Source organism: Nyctibius grandis, chromosome 1 (genome assembly GCF_013368605.1).
Source record: "Nyctibius grandis isolate bNycGra1 chromosome 1, bNycGra1.pri, whole genome shotgun sequence".
Lineage (NCBI taxonomy): Eukaryota > Metazoa > Chordata > Aves > Nyctibiiformes > Nyctibiidae > Nyctibius > Nyctibius grandis.
In genome coordinates, this window is record NC_090658.1 from 98012919 (window position 1) to 98036398 (window position 23480).

The 23480-nt window shown below is 42.5% G+C and overlaps 1 protein-coding gene across 1 annotated transcript; it reads left to right on the forward strand.

The window, feature by feature from the left end:
- Nucleotides 1-1026: 1026 nt before the first annotated feature.
- OGFRL1 (opioid growth factor receptor like 1) lies at nucleotides 1027-16120 on the forward strand. The gene is given in 8 exon segments (XM_068410911.1): nucleotides 1027-1330; nucleotides 3279-3365; nucleotides 3936-4017; nucleotides 7158-7236; nucleotides 7329-7395; nucleotides 7538-7683; nucleotides 9237-9969; nucleotides 9971-16120. Coding segments are annotated over 8 exon segments (1491 nt in total). The 5' UTR covers nucleotides 1027-1060; the 3' UTR covers nucleotides 9998-16120.
- Nucleotides 16121-23480: the final 7360 nt, after the last annotated feature.

The window sequence follows — 23480 nt, forward strand, 5'->3', positions numbered from 1 at the left end:
ATACCGGACACCACAGAACTCTTTGAGGAAAAAGGCAGAAATCCACGAATGTGAACTGAAGCGTGACATCTCTGGTTAGAAATGAAGAACACATTTTTAATCATGAGGGTGAGAGCAATCACTGGAAGAATATGCTAAACCTTCAGCTCATCAGGTCTTCACTCCAGGCAGTGTTTCTGCCCAAAGGCATGCTCTAGCCAAACAGAAAATACACTGCCACTGCCCCTGCCAAATCCATCCTTGAATGTCATGTCAGGTTCATCCCCGAACTCCCAGGGGTTTTAGGAGCAGCTGAAACTGTCTGGGTACCACACTATTGCCTCCTCCACTCCTGTCTCCTCTGGCACCTGTATATTCCTTGAGGTCCACCTCACTGCAACCCTTCCTACGGCTAGTGGACAACCATGTTTGCACACTGCTGGTAACACGAGCACTTCTGTCACCAAATAAGCATCTCCTTCACAGACTGCTGCTCTGTGGCAGCTGCCGTTCCCGCTCTTCTCGATAAACGTCCGCACCTACTTGCTTTTCTCGTAACCCTTCTGGGGACACCGAGGTCTCCTCACGAGGAGAAATCCCCTCGGGGCGCACCTCCTCGGAGGAGAGATTTCCGCCATCTCCCTGCGGACCACCGCTTTCCCCAGGGCCGCCCCAGCCCCACGGCACCGTCCCCCGGCGGCCCAGGGGCGGGCGAGCGGTGCCCGGGGCGGCGGCTGGCGCTGGGACACCCCGCACGCCTCCGCGCTGCCGGCGGGCCGGTACCGCCGATGCCCGCCGGCAGGGCCGGGCGCACCGGGCAGCGTGGGGAGGGCAGGCAGAGGACTGGGTGTGCGTGCGTGTCTCCTGTGGAAATCCCGGAGCCTCCAGCTCCGCCCTGCGCCTGTCCGTGGGTTGGGGCCGGGCGGGGGAGCAGCCCCGGCCGTCGCCGCCGCCCCGCCCCGCCATGCCGCAGCCGTAGGCAGCCCCCGGCCGCTCCCAGCCGTCGGCCTCCGCGGCCTCCGGGCGGCGCGGCGGCGGCGGGCCCGGCCCGGCCCGGCCCGGCCCTGCCCTGCCCTGCCCGATGGGCAGCCTGCTGAGCGGGGTCAGCTTCAAGGAGCCCACCACGGTGGAGGACTGTGACTCCACCTGGGAGACCGACTCGGAGCCTGAGGCGGCAGATCCCGGCGGGGAGCCGCGGCGGCAGGAGGGCGTGTGCACTGCCGCGGGAGGCGGGGAAGAGGCGGCCGAGCTGCCCGCCGCAGACTGCCGGCCCCAGGAGCCCCCGCCGCCCGCGTCCCCGCCGCCGGAGGAAGGGGAGCGGGCAGATGCGGACGGCACCAGCCCCGAGCAGGTACCGCCGTGCTGTGGCGGGCCGGGAGGAGCGGCCGCCGCGGGGCGGGGGAGGCAGGGCGCGGGGCGGCGGGGACGGCCGGCACTTCGCGCTGGCCTCTGCGCCAGGCCGGGCGTTCCGGCCGCTGCCCCGCTGCGCTCCCCGGAGAGCGGGCGGAGCCGAGCCGAGCCCCCGGGCCGGGCCGGGGCAGCCCCGCTGCCTGCGCCCTCCCGGCTTTGCGGCACCCGCGGGCCGGAGCGCGGCCCGGGCGGCTGCCGGGGCTGAGGCACCGCGGCGCGGGGACCTCCACGTTGCATAGAGTGGCGGTGGCTTGTGGTGGGCCAGCTCTGCCTCTGGAGTAGGAATGAGCTGATTTCCCTCCACACACACACTTCGTTATGCTAGCCCACTCGTGGAGAAAATTCAGGCCTTGAAGTCGCTGTCAGTCCCGCAGCTGCTGTTTGTAGAGAAGGTTCTGCTTTAAATTAAATGTAGTATTGAACTTGGCCTCTTAATTAAATGGGTTAAAAATCGGAATATTGGATCATATGTGGCAAGGGGATTTGTGACTCCTCGGTGGGTCCGAGGTGAGGAATTTGAAGAGCAACTATCTGTCTTTTAGGAACCTTTAAAAAAGCCGACCCTAAAGAAATGAAGGGTTGCATTGCCAATGATTTTATTGGCGTTAGAATTGAATGCAGGGTGGACCAGTTAGGTCCTTTTTTTAGCCTGTTGGATGTATTATGTTTATATTTGGTTCAGAAACTGTGCAAACTTAAATAAGCATAAGCATTTTTCCCTTTTCTGCTTGATATGCAGCGTTACTAGCTGAGTGTCAAGGGGTGCAGCTTGTTCAAGTAAGCGTGTTTTGGCTGTAGGTGTGGTCAAACCTGGTCTTGCAAAAGGGAGAATGAAAACAGATGCTTGTTTGTCATTAATGTGCTATTGATAAGCAATGGGATAGACAATAATACAGGCAAATGTCCAGTGCAGTCACAGGGAGCTTCCCTTTTTAGGCTTGATTTTAACCTATTACATGTGTGTTTCAAGGAGTGGCATGAATCTTTTTTTCTCATTTGGCCTTTGGTTTTAGTGGAGAGACTTATTTTACAAGATTGAAGAATACAAAACTCTTTGCTGCAGTATGCTTATAAAGAGATGACAAAGAAAATAAAGTTGTTGGTAGCAAGTTGAAGTTTCTGTGCACTAATGCTTCATTTTCTGTTTTTCTTCAATCTGTGCAGCTTTTTCAAGTGTTCTCTGAAGTCAGTGGGATTATTTCCATTGACCTTGATTGGCTCTGGTTGTTTCAGCTCACAGCTTCCAAACAGCTTGGGACCACTACAAGTTCTCTCTCATACATGTGTATTTTCTCTAAGCAGGTTTTTGTTTTGGGGTCTAGTGGTTCTTCTTATTAGGTTTTAAATTTAAGTTCTGAGAAACAAGTGGTAGAAAACGGCTCAAGAAGGCGTTAGAACTGCAATTTGGCTTGTCCATGACTGTTCATTTTCTTCCACAGGATGCAATGATAGCAATTAAGTCAATCTACAGACGACAAATAGTCTTTGCAAATAGTATGATTTCCTGTTCAAAATTAGTAGTGTCTCTGCATTTTCACGTTCAGTTACTTATTTCATCTTTTGCTAGCACTGTCTAGGTTACTTTGAAGTCTTACATTTGGAAATGGCAATCCACCTGTTGATTTAAATCAAATTCAGTCTCATTGGAAAGACATTTCATAGTCTTCCTTTTGTACTTCATTTTATTTTTTAATTTAGGTTTAAAGTGTGTGTTGTTAGGTATTCAGCAGGGTGATTTTCAGTGGTTGACCAAACAGTAGGCAAATACATGCGCTTGTGTTTGTTTACATTGCTGAAATCCATCATGAAAAATCATTATTTTAATGTTACGCAAATTCAGTATTTACTGTGTTTGTGTATGCTTATTCTCTGCTTTCTAACTGTTTCAGAGTGGTGATGGAACTGAGCTGACAGCCAAGCCAAAGAGAAGCTTCTACGCAGCAAGAGATTTATACAAGTACCGACACCAATATCCAGTAAGAATATTTTATGGTTTAAAATTGCCTTTTTAGTAGAAGACAGCACGCAACCCAAACCTTCCTGAACCTTTGTGCTGCCTAATAAATATGTCAAATTAGAAGAATCAAAAAGCTGATATAGAGGCCCAATGTATGCCAGTGGGAGAGGAGTGAAACTAGTGCAACATCTTTTCATCCCAGGTGTACGTGCAAACACGTGAGATGTGTAAGCCTGGGAACAGCGGTAGGAGGCCAGGAAAATGCTTATGCCTTGAACATCGAAGAGGGTAGATGATAGAGTTTGGACTTATTATTATTTGTGTCTTGGAAGTTACTTAAGACCAAAGTCAGGGTGCTGCTATGCTTGCTGCTCTAACCTCTGCCTCGGCAGGAGAAGGTACCAGCTAGAAGGAACTTGCAGATCCTTAAACTGAATCTTTAAATGCATGAGTAGGTCTAAGTGATTTCCAGTTTTCATAAAACTCTGAAATTTTTTTGTCCTCAAATTATTCAAAGAGCACAATATCACTTTCTGGATCTCTTGCTAGGTTTTTGTAGGCTGATAATGTCCTATTTCCTTTCTTTCAGCAGAACTTTAAGGATCTTCGATATCAAAATGACTTGTGCAATCTCCGCTTTTACAAAAATAAAATCCCATTTAAACCTGATGGTGAGTAATCTGTGGCAATAATAGTGGTAAAAAAAGAATGTTCACTAATAATAGTAACAAAGTGAAACTGTAGTGAGAATTTCAATGCTGAGAAATTAAAGGTGTGTAGTTATATATTGTATGACTTGAACCTCCCATGTTAGAGTAGCATGTTGATAACATGGAAGCAAGTTATGTTTAAACCAGAGTTAGCTGTCACTCTAAGGAGGTGGTGCTTTTCTCATGCATTTTCAGCATGATGTAGTACTGCTTTACAGTAGTGGCACAACCTTTTATTAAACAAAGATAAAGTTGTTCAACTGTGCTGCACAAACTCTTGCTGCTTGAAGAGGAGTGGCAGGGATATGGGTGTTATCCCTAGTGCTGCGTAAGGGAAAAGGAATGTGTTGTAACTACCTCGTGTGTGATTATTATAATAACAATAATAAAATCATCTCTCAAAGTCCCTAGTGGTTCTGGTAGTGGAGCAGGAACCTCATATGCAAGGTTCTGCACAAACACAGGACAAGCTGAAAGATGACAAACCCTGCTCTAGAGAGTTTGAAAGCAAAGTATGAGAGACAAGAAGGTAGCAGAAGGAGGCAATAAAACAGTCTTGGTTAGAATGGTAGACAGGAGTCTCGGCATGTGAGAGCTTAGCCGTTGGCAAAAAAAAATTTCCAGGCCAAAAATAAGCTTTTGAGAGTTTTAGAAGAATGATGAGGAGGTTACTTTGAAGGTCTTTGCAGAAAGATCCTCTCAGCATGAGAGCAGCTTGGGAGGAAATACCGAAGTGCACACTGGAGTACAGAAGTGGGATGTGGAGGCTGCCCTGGATCCTATCGGAGGCAGGGTCAGTCTCATAGCAACAAATGGATTCTGATAAGGTAGGAAGGGACAGGTCATGAAAGGGTTTGGAAGGGAAGGTGTATCGTTTTTGTCTGATGTTACAGAAAAGGGCTTCACAATTTAAGAATGCACAGCAAAAAAAAAAAGAGGCAATGTAAAAAAGCTGCTGTCTAGAAACATGATCTTACCAGCAGCATTCAGGGTAGATGTAAGCATGACAAGAGGGTATTTTTTAAGGTCAGGAAAGAGGATGTTGAGATGCCAAATGTCAAAGTTCTGATAGGAAGCTGGATGGGAAGGACTGTTATACAGAACGATAAAAAAAAGATGTACATGTAGGAAGGTTGAAGATGAGAGCTGTTTGTAGGCAAGATAGTGATAATATCCTCAGCAAGTGAGAAAACCAGGTTATGTGAAAGAAACGTAAGACCTTTGTTGTAATCAGTTTGAGCTTTATCTAGATATCCATAGGCAGATGCTGAAGACTGTGTTCTTAGCTTGACTGGAAGAAGCGTTAGATGTGTGAGTTACCAGTACAGAGGTAGCAAATTCGTGAGACATTACACAGAGAACAGATACAGAAAGAAGGGCACTGTCGACCATATGAACCTGAGGACCACATGAATCTGAAAGCCAGAAAAGGTTGGAGGATGGATCTTTTAAAGGACAAAATGAAGGATTAGCCAGGAGAAAAGAAGCAGCTAGAGGAGGGCTTCCCTCCTAAAACTTGTAAAGAAAAAATTTCTCTTAAAATTGTAGGAGAAAACTACAGTTGGTGGTGTTGAAAGTAGCTGATAGGCCATGGAGGCTGAAGTCTTGATGGCTATGAGCTTTGGTTACACTAAAGTTTTTATTGAGAAAGGCCAAGGTGGTGGCTACTCTTTACCAAAGTCTGTGGACCTGTGAGAGTGTTCAGAGGGACCCTAAGCTACCGTGTTAGGGACTAAAGTACTGGGGAATGTTATTAAAAAAAAGACGTTTCTAGTGCAGTACTAACTAGATCTGAAGTTTAATTCCGTGCCCAGATATAGCTTGTGGTTCTGACTTTGAGCTGGCCTGTTGCTCTGCCCTCGAAATGAGCAGCAAGTTTTCCATACTTGAAATGCAGTTATTTTGAGAGCTGGATATACGTTGGTGATGGCAGGAGGTCCTCTTAGTTGAGGTCCTTTTCCGTCCTTGGCTGCACTGGAAACCCCATCTTCTTAGCAGCCCCTTTGACTGGCTGCTTTCTCCATTTATTGAAGAAAAGTATCAGATAAATTCTTCCTTGTAATTGGGACCCAAGTGGAAATTTTCACTGGGTAGGGAGAGAGATTTCATATGTATAGTAGGAGACTACCTACACGGAGCTTTGGGCCTTTTAGACCACTCCTGTGCTGTTGGACTTTGGGAGAGGCCGTGCTGCAGTGGTACAACTGTTGTTGGTTTCAGAGTAGAAATAGGCTAACACTGAGCATTCATTCATGGAAAAAGACAGGTTTTGGAACAAGGAACATTCTTTTATGTACTTCGTGTATTTGTGCAGTGCCTGGAAAAGAGGTGCCTTGTCTCACAGCTGAATTTCATGGGCACGGCCTCAGTGCAAAGAATGATTAATTTCCTTTTACATGTACTTTGTCCCCTTTTTCTGTCACTGTGTCTTTCCAAGAGGAACTGACTGAATTCCACAACTGTTTTGAGACTACTAAAAGCTGAAATTCTCATTTGTTGAGCATGGCCTGACGCCCCAAGGTCAAACTCATGGTGATGGCATCAAGACTCTTGGCCGCAGCTAATTGAGAAAGATTTCCCAATCTTAATGTTATTTGCAGCTGGAGAGATTCCTGGAATGGGAGATTTCTTACAGACTTGAGGCTTTGTTCTACTAAGATTAGATATATATATATATATATGCAGAGTTTTGTCATGTTGAAGCAGTGGCAGGTGATTCACAATGCAATATTATACATAAGTGGTTTGCTAGTTCCCAGTCAGTGTGATGAAGGGATCTAGGACATGAGAACATTTTGGGAAATATATTTTACAGAGGTTATTGTCACATACCCTCTGCTGGTAAGTAACTCTGTATAAGTCCGTTGGTTTTGTTTATATTAAAATTTGATAAGTCACTTATTTTTAATTAAGATTTAGTAACTGAACTAATTTTAAATGAAAATGAATTTATTTATGGCTGTAATAGACATTATTTCACATAATATGTAAAAGAGAATTAAAGTATATGTCCTATCATTATGTTAACATGGCATGTACTTTATGTAGCTGAACACTGTTTTTGATGGCTACCTAACACTTTTCAAATTATTTTTATGCAGGGGTTTATATTGAAGAAGTCCTAAATAAATGGAAAGGAGACTATGAAAAACTGGAACATAACCACACTTACATACAGTGGTTGGTCACTTATTACCTGTTTCTGTTTCTAAGCGTTAATTTGATTAAACGTTCATATACTGTGAGCCGTAATGTGCTTTTTCTTTTAACAGGCTTTTCCCACTGAGGGAACAAGGTCTGAACTTCTATGCTAAAGAATTAACTACATATGAAATAGAGGTAATACAAATTGAGCTCAATACAAACCATCACATTAATTTTGATACATAACTGCTTTTTGTTATGTAGAGTTGTTTTATACAATGCAGAAGTACTTGCTTTAGTGCCACTTAGAATTTTGGACGTATTCTTTGTTTATTAGGAATTCAAGAAAACAAAAGAAGCAATTAAAAGATTCCTTTTGGCTTACAAAATGATGTTGGAGTTTTTTGGAATAAAACTAATTGACAAAACTGGAAACGTAGCACGAGCTGCTAACTGGCAAGAAAGATTTCAGCATTTGAATGAGTAAGTAATGACATGCACTCCACTCTCCAGAATTGCCATAGAATTTCTTTAGCCTTTTGTTTTCTAGAGAGAGGGAAGATGTATTTTCCAAAGATTGCCAGGAAAAAGAGAAAAAGGAATAATCAATGACTGGTTTGTGTCTGTATGTGTGTGTTCCTTCTTCCCCTTTTTTTGATTGTGCTTTTCACCCATTACCAGTATAACCGACATCAGTGAATTCCCTGAAAATACAACTTCAGATGGTGCTGAAGAAGATCACGGTTCCAAATTAATTTGCTTGTCATGCTACTGAACACATTTTCACTTGATCCCAAGGTGCTGCTTCTCAGTTGGAAAGAACGAGTGGCTTATCTTTGTATTCACATTTCTTTTTGAGGAAAATTAAATTCTTCACACCTGTATGGAAACTAAATAACAAGATTTCCCTCCCTCCTCAAAACATGAAATATTTTATATTTAATACTTTGTAATTGCAGTGCTTAACTGGAGAGGTTTAGACATGCATGAAGTCAAACTAGCCCAACTTTCAGCAAATGACATCTGTCACCTCTCATCGGCATTGGGTGGAGCATAAGTTTGTATAATTTTGTCCCATGTGGATTAATTGTATCAAAGTCTCTTCTCAAATAATATGGTCACTTTTATAATACCTCTGACCTTAGTGCTGAAGCTTGTTTCTTGCAGTATTTTGTACCCCCGTCCACATGAAAGCTTGTAGGTAGGATTGCTGGTGGATAATTTTGAGTTAATAATGCAAGTAATTTGTTATTAATTACACTCAAATATTATATGAGCCAACTCATAGGTGTGGGCTCGGACTCAGGCCACAGATAAACCAGGGTTTCAGGAAGCCCAAATATTACTCATTGCACATTTTACATTGTAATTCCTGTATTCTCACCAGTGAGTAGCAACAGTTTTAAATCAGGAACTGGGACTCTCTTTACCTGATTTTACCCATCTAAAATTAAGGCATTTAAGTTTTACTGTTCACTTAGGTGTACTTTATGAGGGAAAGAGCTCTTCAGAAGCACTTCCAGAAGATAGTTTGTTTCATTTATTAGACACTTCTTATGAAAGTGGGACTTCCTCTCCAGAGGTGCCTCTTTTTCTCCCAGCACTGATTGTATCAGAAGTGCAGGTAGCTAGTCCAGACTGGAGACCCAGCTTTTAAATAGCTTAAGCAAAGCACAATGAGTCCGGTTCTGTAGCTGTATTACTGCAATACACTACAAATATCATATTTTATAAAGCGACTGGATGTTCTCCTCAGAAAGAATATACACAGCAGAAGGAATCAAAATCAGTACACGCTTTGATATTTTCCCATCTATTGCCTCATTCATTTTTACAGACACTAATTTTCACTCACAGCATTCTAGCAAAGAAGGTGCTAGCAAGCTTCAGCAGCTGTGAGAAATGAAAGTACAGGAAGCCTGAAGTACACACCTGGAGTGATAAAAATGAGTGAGGAGTTGCAGTTCCAGTTCTGTATCTGTAAGGTGGGGTTTTTTTCTGATTCAATGGAATTTTTTTACTCTTTTCTTCCAAAGGTCTCAACACAACTACTTGAGAATCACTCGAATTCTGAAAAGTCTTGGTGAGCTTGGATATGAGAGTTTCAAATCTCCCCTGGTAAAATTCATTCTCCATGAAGCTCTTGTGGAAGATACCATTCCCAACATTAAGCAAAGTGCTCTAGAATATTTTGTTTATACTATTAGAGACCGAAGAGAAAGGAGGAAACTCCTGAGATTTGCCCAGCAACATTATGCGCCCTCAGAGCATTTTATCTGGGGACCCCCAAGAAAACAGAAGTCAGAGGGAAGCAAAACAAATAAAAAGCCAGCATCTCCAATTTCTATTCACAATAGTTATATTTCTAAGCATAAGAAATCAAAGGAGCCTAAGAATACATCAGCAAGTGGAAGCTCAGCTGGTAAAACAACTGAAGAAAGGAAGGCAGAACTCACAAAAAACATGGAAGAAAATGACCAGGATGAACAAGAAATGAACTGTGATGCTGTTAGGCAGAACAACAAAGAAAAGAACAGTGATACTGATACTGGTCAGCTTTCAAAATCAGAAGAAATTCATGATGTTTCAGACAGAAAGGAGGACACTCCTCATTCCAAAAAAGATGATGAAAATCTGAACAATGACTGTGGAAATCACCCAGGCACTATAGAGCAAGATTTATGTGACACTGAGAATTCTTCACATAACACGTCAGTAGATCTACAAGATAACCTTGATAAGGATATGCTTTCAGGAGGGACCACCACAAAAAACCAAGGATGAGCTCAAATCATGAGTCTGAGGTTAAAAATCATTATGTTTCATATTGAATGAAGCAAATTATTCATTGCTCCTTCATTTTGGGTGAAATTTCGTCTAGTGTAGTATAAAATGTTCATGAGACTATGCTTGTTGTGAATGCATCAGATTAGCCTTCTGTTAGTTTAATGAATTTTATTTTTTTCAACCTCAGTTTATCAGTAGTCAACCAGGTGTGGCTCTTCAAAACAATCGTGTATACTCAAAGCTAAGAAATTAATTATCTTTTTCCAGACAGATTGCATAGAAAAGCTTATCTATTTTTTTGCCATTAAATTTATCCAGAATTTTTTTTTTTTAAAAAAAAGCCTTGGAACATCAGAATTTGTACATTTCTTTTAATATGCTTTAAGTGTTGATTTCCTTTTATGAAGTGACTAGAAATTATTTCGAGAGCACAGTTTTTTCCCTCGTGGATTTTTTTTTTAGGAACTATGTTCATGTTTAACAGCAGTATTTGCACAGCATCTTTTACCTTAGATTAGCATCCTTGTCAGAGACACTTAGTAATGGATATCAAAATGTCCTATACAGCTGGGTATCATTGTACATTGAATAAAAGTTTAACTTACAATGAAACTGTATCCACAGCTTTGAGGCACAAGGGAAGTTGTACTTTAGACTTCTTTTAGTCCCTGTTAAGTTCTGTCTTCTCTTGACTCATTTGTTACTACTACTAATTTAGGGGGAGGGAGCTCTTTGATCACCCCGATTTGGTCTCAGTGTGAAAGCTCTCTGTTGGTCAGCTGTAGTAAAACAACTCCCTCAGCTGGGTTCAGCACCTAGAAAGCCTCTGCACAGCTGAAAAGCAGTATCTTCACCACGAAGCACTGCTTAATCATCAAAACCATCAGAGTAAATGTCACCAGGCCTGTCCAGCTGGATCTTACCTGAACTTGGATGTTTCTTGGCCAGTTTTGGGTAAGGTCTGCACAATGCTGAACCCCTTGTTGCTGCTCTGGGAGAGGAAGGCAGTCCTGATGCTTCCTTCCAGCTGTTTCCTCTCTTTGCTCTCTATCAGAGGTCTTTCACAGTTTAACGTTATTTTGATCATAGGCTGAAACCTGAGGCAGGCCAGTCTGCTGGCCTGGCTGGAGCCCAGCAGATAGGAATTTCCCAATGAAGATCTTTGCCAGCTTTCTTTACTGAAGGACTGTCTGCTTTCCCTGAGTAGTCTCTTCTAACTTCATGCCATTCAGTCAAACAAGGTAGTACCCAGCAAGTTAATTGTGTAGAATATGAATTAAAAAATAATGCAGGTAGAACTCACACTTTCTACAGTCCTAAAATAGTCTAAACCTTCTGTATGTATTTTCTATTTAAAGGTGTATATATTATCCACTGCCTTTAATATATTTTTGATGAAATGTTATGAGGCAAGTAGCTGACTACAGTATGAAAGTCAGAGTGCTATGGGACTTTATTAAAGTCTTGTACCTCAAAATGACAAAGTCTTCAGGGGTTTCAGAGCATAGACAAAATGTCTTGTATTTTTCTGTTTTGCTAATTCCGATCATGACAGTGCATCATCCCTTGCTTTCGCCAGGTAGCACTGTTTCTTGGGATCAAATAGAGTGGCAGTTCGAGATCTTGGTACCCATGGACAAAGATTAGGCTCTTTCCATCCTAAAGAAGCAGGGAGGAAAGAAAATGTATCCCTCGTTCTCCTGTGCTGACTTGTAAGGAAAGGAATGTATGTACACGGACTTTTTTAAGGGTAACCCAGGTTGCTCAAGGAGGCATTAAGGCTGAGCAGAAATGCTGTAGAGAATTCCACCCACAGCCACAGCCTCTTTAAAGCTGGAAGAGTGCTGAGAAGCCTTTCACAATACCCTGAACTTGAACTAGGATCCCCTTGTTCATGTTTGCCTCTGACCTTCAAAGCAGAACGGGATGGGAAATGCTGAGATTAAATTGGTCCATGTGGTCAAGTACTCTGACCCCACACGTACGCACAGGGATGACAACTTTATGTTCTGCCTATGACTTTTTAAATCTTGAGTGCCTAACCATGCCAACTTCATAGCGTTGTATTTATGTAGTTATTTCTTGAATGGCATAGGGAAAATTTATACCCTGTATATGAAGAACATAACTATAAGGTAGGTAGTTATACAGAGCCTTCAATTTATGGACTTTAGTATTAAAGTTAAACACTTTAAAAAAAATGCATAGTGTTCAAGTGAAATAAGGGATGCTGGGAGTGTGATTATATTTATACTGTAATTCAATTGAACATAGATGACCTCAGGAGATCTATCCTCTTTTGTCTACTGGACAAAAAAAATGAGAAATCTTGCTCTTGGGATTCGCATCCAAAAGATGTCTCTGCAGTATGGTATTCTGTTATTGTGACACTGCTTTCGCCTATACATGCCTGCTGGTTCTCCGCTCATAATTAAGTACTTAATGTACTTTTAATCTAGCAGAGCTGTCTGCATTAAGGGCCCAGTGTATCTGAAAACAGAGTCAAGAACTTTGGGACTCATGTCCTTATTTTTAAATCCACAACTCAGTGTATTTTTATCTGTTTTCACAGAAGTGAGAAGAGCAGTGGCATACCAATTGCCTACAAAGAACTATGGGGATTAGATACGTGAGGTTTTTTGTGTCAGGTGGGCTCCTGCACTCTGTAATCTTTGTCTTACAGCTTTATCAACAGAATTACTTCCATGGGACACTTCAGCTTTAACTCACTAATTCTGCTTCGTGTAAAATGTGATGGTTTATCATTCTTTTCATGGAGGAGTTGTTTCTTCTGATTTTGCAAGTGTTTAAAAGAAGGATTCATTGCAGGGCAATCGTACAGTGCAACATCCCATTGAGATTTGTGAGGATCAAGTGGGTGCACTGTATGCATTTCATTACAGAATCATGGCCTTAGCAACCAGGAGCACCCTGTGCTCGAAGTATTGGCTTTCAGGTTTACAGTACAATATATATTGAAATGATTGTATTCTCATAAATGCCAGTATTTAGTTATTTAACCATTACTTCGGAAACTGAGGGTGTGCAAAGAAAGTCAGGACATTTGCTCACTGTTAAACTTGGTTTTGTCTCACTATACGCTTAAGTACTCAGGGATTTCTGTGTACTTACTACAATAATGTATTTTGGCCCAGTGTTTTACTGGAATCTGAGCTATTCATTTGTTAATTAAACAGAACCTCCCATACAGGGGTTCTTTCCTAATAAGTACATCTGAGTAGCCTCTGGTACTGCTAAGTAGAAGTAGTGTGCATATGCACACACCTGTGAATTTAAGTATCCTATGGTGAGGGGATATGCATACGTAACTTGACAAAATGTTACCGAGTACACACATGCAAGTGAAGGCAATCATAGAAATATAGGAAAAATGCAGCGCTTTTAGATTACAGCTCTGTGCCCTACTATCCAGGACATAACTGTGCCTTGGTGCCTAATACTGTGTTAGCGTAGAGACTGAAAGCTTAGGTGCATGAGTTGTGCACCACAGACCATTCAGATAAGAAGAGCAGTTACACATGTGCACATATCTAGGAGCAGAACTGAGCTCTTGGTGCCCGTATTGCTCACACTTAAAGGTGTGATACTGAAGGACGCTAAAAATATTGGCAGTAAGCCTTTGAGATCTGTTCCCTGACTTGGTCTTCTCCTTGGTTTCCTGCCCTAAGATTGCAGCAGTCTGATTTATTAGGTATTTGTATAATCATAGTTAATATTTCATGTAACCTAGTGTAAGCCTTCCTGAATTATTCCAGGATAATTCTAATAATCTGCAGTTGCATATTCCTGTACTATAACCAGAATGTTTACAGAAGCTTTGTATAATTTTGATGGATGATCCAATAAGGTAAGTCAAGGGAGATTTACTAGATTTAAATGGAAAACAGCTCTTATTTGTTTTTAAATAAAATTTAGGTATATCTGTTTAACTGAATTTTTTTTCACCTTTCTTTTCCTGACAGTTGCGATGGTACTGATCACAAATTATTGTAAGATACGTATGTTTAAGTGAAAATGTAACTCTTATTACCCCATACCTTTACAGGTAACATATCATATTGAATCTCCGTGACAAAAGCTACATTTATGACTAAGATGCAAATATGTGAAGTAAATTTTGCCATTAATAAAAGTGTGACGATATCATACTAATGATGTACATTGACCTAAGAACTACCAGTGTGGATCAGAACCAAAGATGTTTCTAGCCTTGTATCCTGCCTCCAACAGCGGCCACCAACCGATGATGTGAAACAAAGAACAGATAAGGTGACCTCATTTTTCTCCAGGAATTTTTCCATTTTTGAAGTCGTGGTTCCTTTCAGCCTCCACAATCCCTTGAGGCTGTGAGTTCCATGTTTTAATTATGTTTTGTGTGGAAAAAGTAATCTCTTGTTTGTCTCAGATCTGTTTATTCAAGAATTGCTAGTGCATTTGAACACAGTTACTGAAAGTACTGTAAGATGAACAGTAATCCACTTCAAGTCAGTTTTTAAAAGCCATGGGAGATTCTGATGATAAAATACCTGCTTAGGCAGAAAATGCCGTTTTTCTGTCCTTAGGCAGAAGATGTCTGCTTAGGCAGAAAACTTGTCCTATGTTGATAACAATATTATTTTACTTGTCCCTTCTGAATAAATTTGTACACATAAATCCTTTTGTATGAAGTGTTAAAAGTCAGATTCCAACTGCAGAACAGTTTGGGTTTTTTTTTTCCTATCAGTGTAAAAGCAAGATCAGTTAAAGGCAAAACCTATTCGTAGCCAACACCTGAGTGAGGTACCTCTGGATTTGGAGACACCAGTGTCAGTGGGTGTAACATGATCGTGTAGAAGATGGAAATACTATCTGGGGTTTGCTGAGAACCATACTCGGTCATTCATTTTGGTAACTTTGATACGTGTCCCCAGTTCCAATTGCAATTGGAGTAACTGCTCAAAAGGTGTTTTTGATGGCCATCGGAGCCTGGAAATGAAGGATGGGTCACAAAGGCCTAAGCATGGGCAGCCCGCCCTCCGTTCATATCACGGTAACACCATAGATTCACTACTAGCAGGTATTTAGGTGCAATTCCAAGGGGAATGTAAACTGTGTCTCTGTAACATCTCTGTGCTATGTATTGCCTATGAACTATTTCTTTTCCTGAAAGCTGTGTTCCTTTTACAGCCCATGTTCTGAAGCATACTTACTTAAGACTGCTGGGGAAAGCAAGAGTTTATTTTAAAGGATATATTTAATATGTGCCATACCTAATGGACTCCTAAAATACAGTTCAAAAACTACAGAGATCAATTAAATAGAGACCTCCTGTGGCTTTACACTTATAATCACCTTTACATTTATTTTCAAAAGCATTAAGCTGTTTGCTATAAAATAACAAATGTGAGAATTGGCAAATTGTTCTGAAAGAAGTCTCTTACATCTTAGAAACTCAGCACTTTTTAATTCTACCACGCTTACAAGTCTAGTGGCGTCTTCATCAACTGAAGTTTATTGTGAAATATATTGAATGTATTTACTGCTGTGGCTAACTATGTGAAGATTATTGTTTTGCAGTAAAAAAGGTTATGGCACTTATATTTTTGGGGTCTGCTGAAGCATGTTTGCTAATCATTAGTTGCTCTTTTTTCTGTGTTTTAACCTATTCCATGGTTGTTTGCCCTTTGTGCAGTTTGAGTTCAGCAACAGATGATTAGGTATAGTTTTGCACTGAAAAAATTTGGAAATACCGTTACATTGGAAATTATCAAATACATTTCATATTGTTAAAATGTATTCTAAGAAAAAAGTGCAGCAAAAAAGAGAACAGCCAAAACCCAATGATTTTTACTTGCAAAATGAAACAGCTACATGTCAGTTTTTATGAATGGTCCTGCTCTCTTCTCTGTATTCCTTTGCAGTGTTTAATTACAGAATGCTGTGCATGTTTGGTAGTACCAATACCATATGTATGTGGTAGGAGTGGTAACCAGTTTCTGGATTTGTAATGCACTATAAAGATATATTTTATAATTCTGTAACTGTATGGCAGTGTTATGCCAAAAAAATGTATAAACGTAAAAAAGCAATAGTTTATGTTGCTTACTGCTATATTTTAAATCATTTGTAAAATGAAATACTTGGATTTCCTTTCAGGTAAATATATTTTTAATAACAGCAGCCAAAAACTCTAAACTAATAAAGCTTCTTCATTTAGCATCATTGTTTTAGCAACATGTACAAATATTGTGTAGCGCTAATAATGTGTAATTGCTGTTTGGCGCTTGTTTGTGTAGTTTTCTGTAAATGTATTAACGCTTAAAAGTAGGGCATTAAAGGCTCTGGTCCTCCTTTTTTGTTGTCAGTAGCAAAACCACCATGGATAGGAGAGGAAGAAGGGAAGGGTGTTTTTTTTTTATTATTTAAGAAAAATATATACTATGAAAACACTGTTAACATTAAAGGGTAAAAAAATCCATTATGATCGTGCAGGCAGAAACCCTATGGAGCAGTGCCAGCAACTGGCTACTGCTGCGTAAACTTAGCAGGGAAACGTTTAACCTGCTGGTTGTATTTATCCTGTGCTGAAGCTGTAGAGTTGGACAGCTTCAGCTCCTTTTCCCCCCAGTTTTGTAGTAAGCTGTTATTCACATAGTGGGACTGCAGATTTATGTAGTTCTATAAAGGGCCCAGCAGGTTTGTAGAGGGTTTCCTATTCTCACACATTTCTTCTCTAAACAAGGAGAAGCAGGTGCTCCTTCTGCAGAAGGAGGGCTTCATGCGTGGTCCATGTCTCGAACAAAGCTTGGCATTAGCATGGCTGTATTAACTAACTTCCACGGTGTCAGGTCACCCAGGGATGGGGTTGAACTGGTAGGCAGTAACATGATGTGTCAGTGTGTTGGTTTCCCCAGAAAATGCAGTTACAGCTCCCTGAGGCAACTGTGATGGTTCATCTGATCGTTGGCAAAGATCGGCTGCAAGACAGTTACCCTCTTCCACCCCTGGAGCATAAACTTCATTACTAGAGGGTTATGGCCTGTATGGAGACACTTGTTGCTGGCTGTGGTACCAGCAACTCCAGACTTTGAGCATGTCTGCGGTAAAAAGATCCTTCATGTGTCAGCACGGACCCTCATGGGTGCCGGAGCCGCTTCTGAGAAGTTTTCCTGGGGCTCATTACAAGAGTAAGAGCATAAACTGACATCCCAAATCTAGCTGGCCCTATGAAGACAAACCAGCTTCTGGAGGAGGTGGAACAAGGGAGTGATGGGCCCAGCACTCTGTGTCTTGCCTGCTGCCTTCCCGGGCCAAAGGGGCAGGCACCCACTAGGAACGCACTGACGCAGCGTCCGTCAGCGCCTTTGGGTCAGGAAAGGATCTTGCTGCTCTGTCCACACCTCCATGAAGATGTGATGGTGGATGGAAATACGTGCATATCTCTCAGGGCATACATTCACCTGCTTTGCTTTCCTTGGGGGATAAAATCTAGGAAATTTTCAGCTGCCAGGGCACAGAGAGCGCAGTCCTGTGCTGGTGGGAAGAGCACACAGCAAGGACAGAGCGAGATGACAGTGCCTGTGTTTTGTGCAAGGAGAGGTGGGAAGCACTTTTATTATGCACAGAGCAGTGGTGGGAGATGGCTGAAATAAATCTAAACTACCTCTGTTGTTTAGGGAGTTAAACCGCAAGCTTTTGTTTTGATTTTGTTGTTTCACTGAAATATTTTTCTAACTAACTGAGCTGTCCCATAAAATTGGGATGAGAATATTTTATTTTGATATACATGGATGATCTTGAGCAAGGCCTAAAATGTTTATAACAATCACGTTAATTGCAAAAATATGATTTAGCTAACAAAACCTGGGAATACTCTTCTTAAAATTACATTTTAATGGATTTATTTTGCTTTGTTTGTCTGGGCTGGGTAATAAACTGGAAGACAAAATATTGAATATCTTTACTCCCTGGGGTCAAACAGGCTGAGTATTACCACTTCAAAGTTAAATCAGTAAGTGTGACTGGAGAGTATCTGCAGTTTAAAATTAATCCTCCAAAGAAGCGGCAAAAGTATCTACCAAAGTATTTTGCGACGACATAAAGACATGTAACGATACTGCTTTTTAAACATTAGCTTCACCTATCTTCTGAGGTGGATTACATTGCAGTCAAAACTCTAGTAGGACTTTATTGATTCATTTGTACCCAATATGAAAGTTGCATTTCAGCTCCCTGAAGCCTTTTCTTTAAAGCGTGGCTCTCTTCAGCGGGGCCAGGAGAAGTGGGTGTTTAGAAATACCAGAGTCCCCAGTTTTGTCCCCGCGGTGGAAGGCTATCACTCCTGGCTGGCACGGAGAGCCAGTCAAGTGGAGCCTGGGGTCAGGGTCACAACATGGCCCTGCTCCCACCTCTCCAAAGATGCTGTCGTCAAACACGCTTCATTTCCCCATGAATGATGACCTGAAGGTTTGGCCTTCTCAGAGCTAGCCTGGGATCTGCCACTCATGGCCGGGGTCCAGGGCTGGGCAGGGGGTTCTTCTGCCTCACCGGTGGGGTCTGATTCCTGCAGGCTAGATTATGCGCCCAGTGGGTTTACTGTGGGTACCTGCCTGAGGACAGTTACTTGCATCAATTACTTGCAGCTCAGACCTTTCGTTACAGTTAATCTTAGTCTGCATATTATGGGGTGAGCTTAAAAATAAAATTATTTTCCAAGAATTCTCCCTATGAAAAGCCAATTTATGAAGGTTTAATTATGTCCAAGTATTTGCCTTATCTGATAAACTCTTGGAATGCTTATAAAATATTTTGGTATAGTATATGCAATGCATTAGACAGTTTTGCAGGCGATATAGTATAGACATCGTAATTTCAAGGCTTACTGAATGTAGGAAGAACGTTTAAGATTCAACCGGCTCTTTCTATTTTTATTTAATGTATAAATCAGACATAATTCATGCAGAGTTCCTTCCAGGTTTAGACATTTATTGGGCACTATGTATAGTTATAAAGATTTTGTGGCAGCTGTTTCAAATTTCAGAATAGAAACAGAAAAAAAAAGAAACCTCACATTTTCACTTCTCCAGTTTCCTTTGAAAGCTTAAACAAGGAAGCTTTGAATTTCCTGCTTCCAAACTGGCAGCTGAAATTAGGGCCTTTGAATTACTACTGAGAACTAGGACTCGGGACCTTCAGCCCTGCATGGGACCCTCAGTCACTTGGAGACAAATCTGTAGTACTTAGTTAACTAAAAATGCAGAAATGTAGTAGCATTTTCCAAAACTACAAGGCACCTAATGCTGATACTCAATTAACAAGTGCTCTCAGGAAGTCTATGAAGGGTTTCTCTGCACCTAGAGGAAGCTCAGGAGCAGTCTAGTTCTTCAGTCAGTTTTGAAAAGGTTATCATGAAACCCCACATTTTAACTCTTCACTTAAAAATGAGAGTTCTTTCTTTTTCTTTTTTCTCTTTTTTTTTTTTTTCTTTCATGGTAAGGACACAGTGATAATGGCACCTTTTTTACAGTATGAACTGTAAAACAAACCTTTGCTATGTTGACATGCATCAACAACACCCCCCACGCCGGTGGTTGCTTCTTACTCATCCTCAGTCACTGTCACCGCACACTCCAAGCCACCACTGCTTAATGATCATGCCCGACATGAGCTGTGAGTGCCCAACATCACAGAGCTGACCAGTGTAACTAGCGCTGGTGGTCACAGTCCTTCATGGCTTCAGTCAGTGGTGGAGATGATCACGCCCCAGAGCTCTTCAATGAGGAAAGCTGGATCTGAAGTGGGCATCTGTTTTCTCCTCCCCACCCCCAAATTCAGTCCTTTTGTAAGGCAATTGAGTTTCAAGGCAATTCTCACCCCTCGGCCTCCACCTTGGGATACATGCTGCCCAGTCCTGGAGGAGAAGTTGCTTTCCAGGCTGCAGCAGGTGCCTCACCCTGCCGCTCGGCTGTTTCTTCCCTTGCTCAGCTGCTGCTCCCTTTCCTAAAGCAGGAGCAGGCTTTTCCCAGCTCTCCAGGTTGCACTTTTCCACCATGGTTAATGGCCCATCAGTGCATTGTTAGTTGTTCTGGGGACTCTTTCCTTAACCGGTGCCCATGTTTTCAAGGCTGTTGCTGTTATCTCACCCCTAAACCGTGCAAACACCTGGTGCCGAGCTCCATTTGCCCAGTGAGGTGATAACAAGCCTGTGACCCCCGTGCCACAGCAGCGCAGTCTCACTGGCAGTGAGGAGCAGCAAGGAAAGGCCACCATCCCTTGGGAAACAGAGAGCCCAGCTCGGGTCCAGCCTACATGGGGAGTACCATTACTTTTAAGGACACATGCGTAGGTGATTGCAATGAGCCTTCCCGTGGCTTTATATGAAATTGCCCAAAAGACTACACTCAGGTATCAGAGTTTGTTTATGATAATGAAGGCCCAGTGCCATAAAGCTAGCAAGACTATGTCCCAGTAGTGCTTTTTAGAAGCTTTCCACCACTTTGGATAAAATACTGCTGACAAAATTTCAATCTTGAAATCTCCTGCAACCGTCAGATAATTAAAAAATATTGCTGAGTCACACTTGCACAGGGTAAGTGCCTCCCTGGGGCACGGCTGGGAGCACTGATGCCTATTTATTTCAGATGTGTCCCCAAACGCAGCAGATGTGAATGATTAAGTAACATACCCAGTGGCACATTCTCTGCTGACTCACTTGCTTCACTGCTACTGAGATAATAGGCGTCCTACCAGGTAAATTCAAGGCAGAGTTTGGCGAGGACTTTACAAAGATCTTTTCATATAGACTCAGAAGGATGATAAACTTATATAAGCGTCACATTGTAGTTCAAGGATCTTTGCTGGACAGAATCCAACTCTTCTGGGACCTGTTTGTTGAAATTAGAAGTGGGATGAAAGCTGTGGCAGAGACTCTTCCCCCACTGACACCTAAGTAAATCCCAGCAAGCCTCATCCACTTTGTCAGGAATAATTTGGGAGATTATATGAATCCCAGTCTTTTGGTATGAGCAGTCTAAAAGCAAAGGTGAAGGTAGGATTTTGGTGACTGAATCCTTTGGTATGAAATAAAAATATCAAATTAAAAAGTAGCATACCAAATGTGAAATTTGTGATCCAGATAACTCCAGTTCAGTGTCTACCTAACCCTGAATTGTCTTACCTATTAAGTCAAGTCGCATGTTTCCTAGATGCCTGATGTCCCACTTCTGAGCAGGCTCCAATGGTAAAATTCCAGCATCAAGAGGCAGATGGGAATTAATGAAATATGGGGACCTGCAAGGAGGGATGCTCAGAGAAAGGGCACAGAAAAAAGTCTGTTGGTTTGGAGGGTTTCTGACCCAAGGCTACGGTTGAAGTCATGGTGTAGGAATGAAAAGAGGAGCTTTCATGCCGTTGTGAGATGGGCTGTGTATAGACTGGAGGTGGCTACTCCCCTGATCGCCTATTTGCCTTCTCAGCCAGAACTGACTGCATGTCACTGACTCGGAGGTAAGTAGAAATGTTTCAAAAGAAGCTTATGTTGTGTTCACCATCCTGATGCATTTATGGATCTGCAAATCTAATCTCACTTTCCTGTAATGTGAGCGAAAAGCTTTGTTAAAAAGTCCTGAGCCTATCTTGAGCAGGATTTCCTCAAGGGCCAGTGATCACTCTTGTAGATCCTCATGGAGCAGCTGTCCTTTCTCACAATTCTGGATTTTTTTTTTTTTTTTTTGTCCAAGTGCAAACCTGATGTCAGGGTCCTGGGTGTAACAACAGGCTCTGTAATATCTCATGAGGGGTTTGGCTGCCTGTGCTCAAGGGCAGCCCTGATCCAGTGCAGCCCTGTAACCTGGGATCACACAGCTGTGAAAAGAGCTGTGGGAGAAAGAACTGTGAGAGACCTCATTGTGGGCCCCCCCCCGATTTGCAGGAGAGTTGGGGTTAAGCTCAGCCCCTGATCCCTGGGCTTTGCCTGAGCTATGCTGCAGCTGTGCCTGCAGCCAAGTGTGCGCCTCACTGAACCCAGCCAGATGACTTGACTCATGGCTTGACTGGACCTGCCTCATCATTATTGTTATTTTTCAATTTTATAGCTAGACAAGGGGAAGAGTAGATTAGACAATGTAATTGAATAGTCGTTGCTGCAAATGTAATGAGAGAGACTGCTGGTAAGGCACTTTGGTGCCTCAGATACCTGCCTGGAGGGTCCTTGAGGGTCTTCTTCCCTCCCCAAACTCCTTCATCCCACCACCACAACCCCAAACCATGGCACCAACCAGAGCAGCAGCTGTGAGCATCTGCACCACTGCCGGTGCCTGCTCCCTTCTGGCACCACAGCCCAAGAGCCTGCTGACTTACAGCCTGTCCCCACAGCTGATGGCTTTGCTTGTTCTTCTGGGCTCAGGCTTTCTCTTCTGTCGTTCTCACTGTCCTGGCTTTGGGCTGATCCCACCTCTCTTGCCTCCCGCTCACTCTTGTCTGCATCCCTTTTCAACAAAAAAAACACAGAAGACAGCTGATATGAGGACCAAAACTAATGGCAGTTGCACGTTTGTTAATCGTATCAGTGTTCACGTCTACGCTAATGACAGCACTGCTAACCATAGCTATGTTGCAGTCTCTCTCCTAACCCTGGTGGTCATTTGGACAGTAACTTCACTGGCCTGGAGACTGCCTCCAGCCTGCAGATTGCCTCCAGCCTGCAGATACCAGCCCAGGCTCAAAGAGTCAAAACTCAGAGCGAACACTCAAAGCTAAAACAAGGCAATCGTCAGAATGCTGAGGATTTACACAACGCTATTTGCACACGTCATGACAGTATTTCCATTTCTGTGTTCGTTTGGTACTGATTTCCTCCTGATTTTGCAGTGATAACTACTGGCAAGATTAGAGAGCCTTTGCTTCTCTTTTAGCTGTAAGTCTCCTATGAAAAAGAATTAGTAAAAATCAGCTGAACTCCTGAAGTGGTCTCTTTTTCATAGGTGAAAACTGGGACGCTGTTGAGAGGATAAGGTCACTGTTTGAAAAATAATCCTCAGTTTCTGAGGTGACAGATTCTTTGATTTTCTGCCTCCAATTTGCTTTGCCTCTATCTCTCTTATATATCTACAGTGAAAGTTGAAAATATCTCAGGATGAGTGGGTGATGGATGGCTTGTAAAGAAATGCAATGAGACCATGGGAAACTGATGAGGTGCTTTCTGCAGAAGCCAAGCTGCAGGACAAGACAGGCAATTCACAAGTGGTGAATTTGTGTTGCCAGAACAGCTGGCAACTTCAACCCACACCATCTGGATTTGTATGATTTTATAATATTTATTGTCACTAACTCTGAGAGGAATATGAATAGAGCTGGCTGCAAGTGGAAATGAGCTGGCTTTTCAATACAGCGAATTGTGTGCAGAGCCTTGGCAGGGTGAGCATCTGATACCAGCCGGCCAGCCGTGAATTACCACTTCGTTGGTCAGGCTGGCTACATGAAACAACAACAGAAAA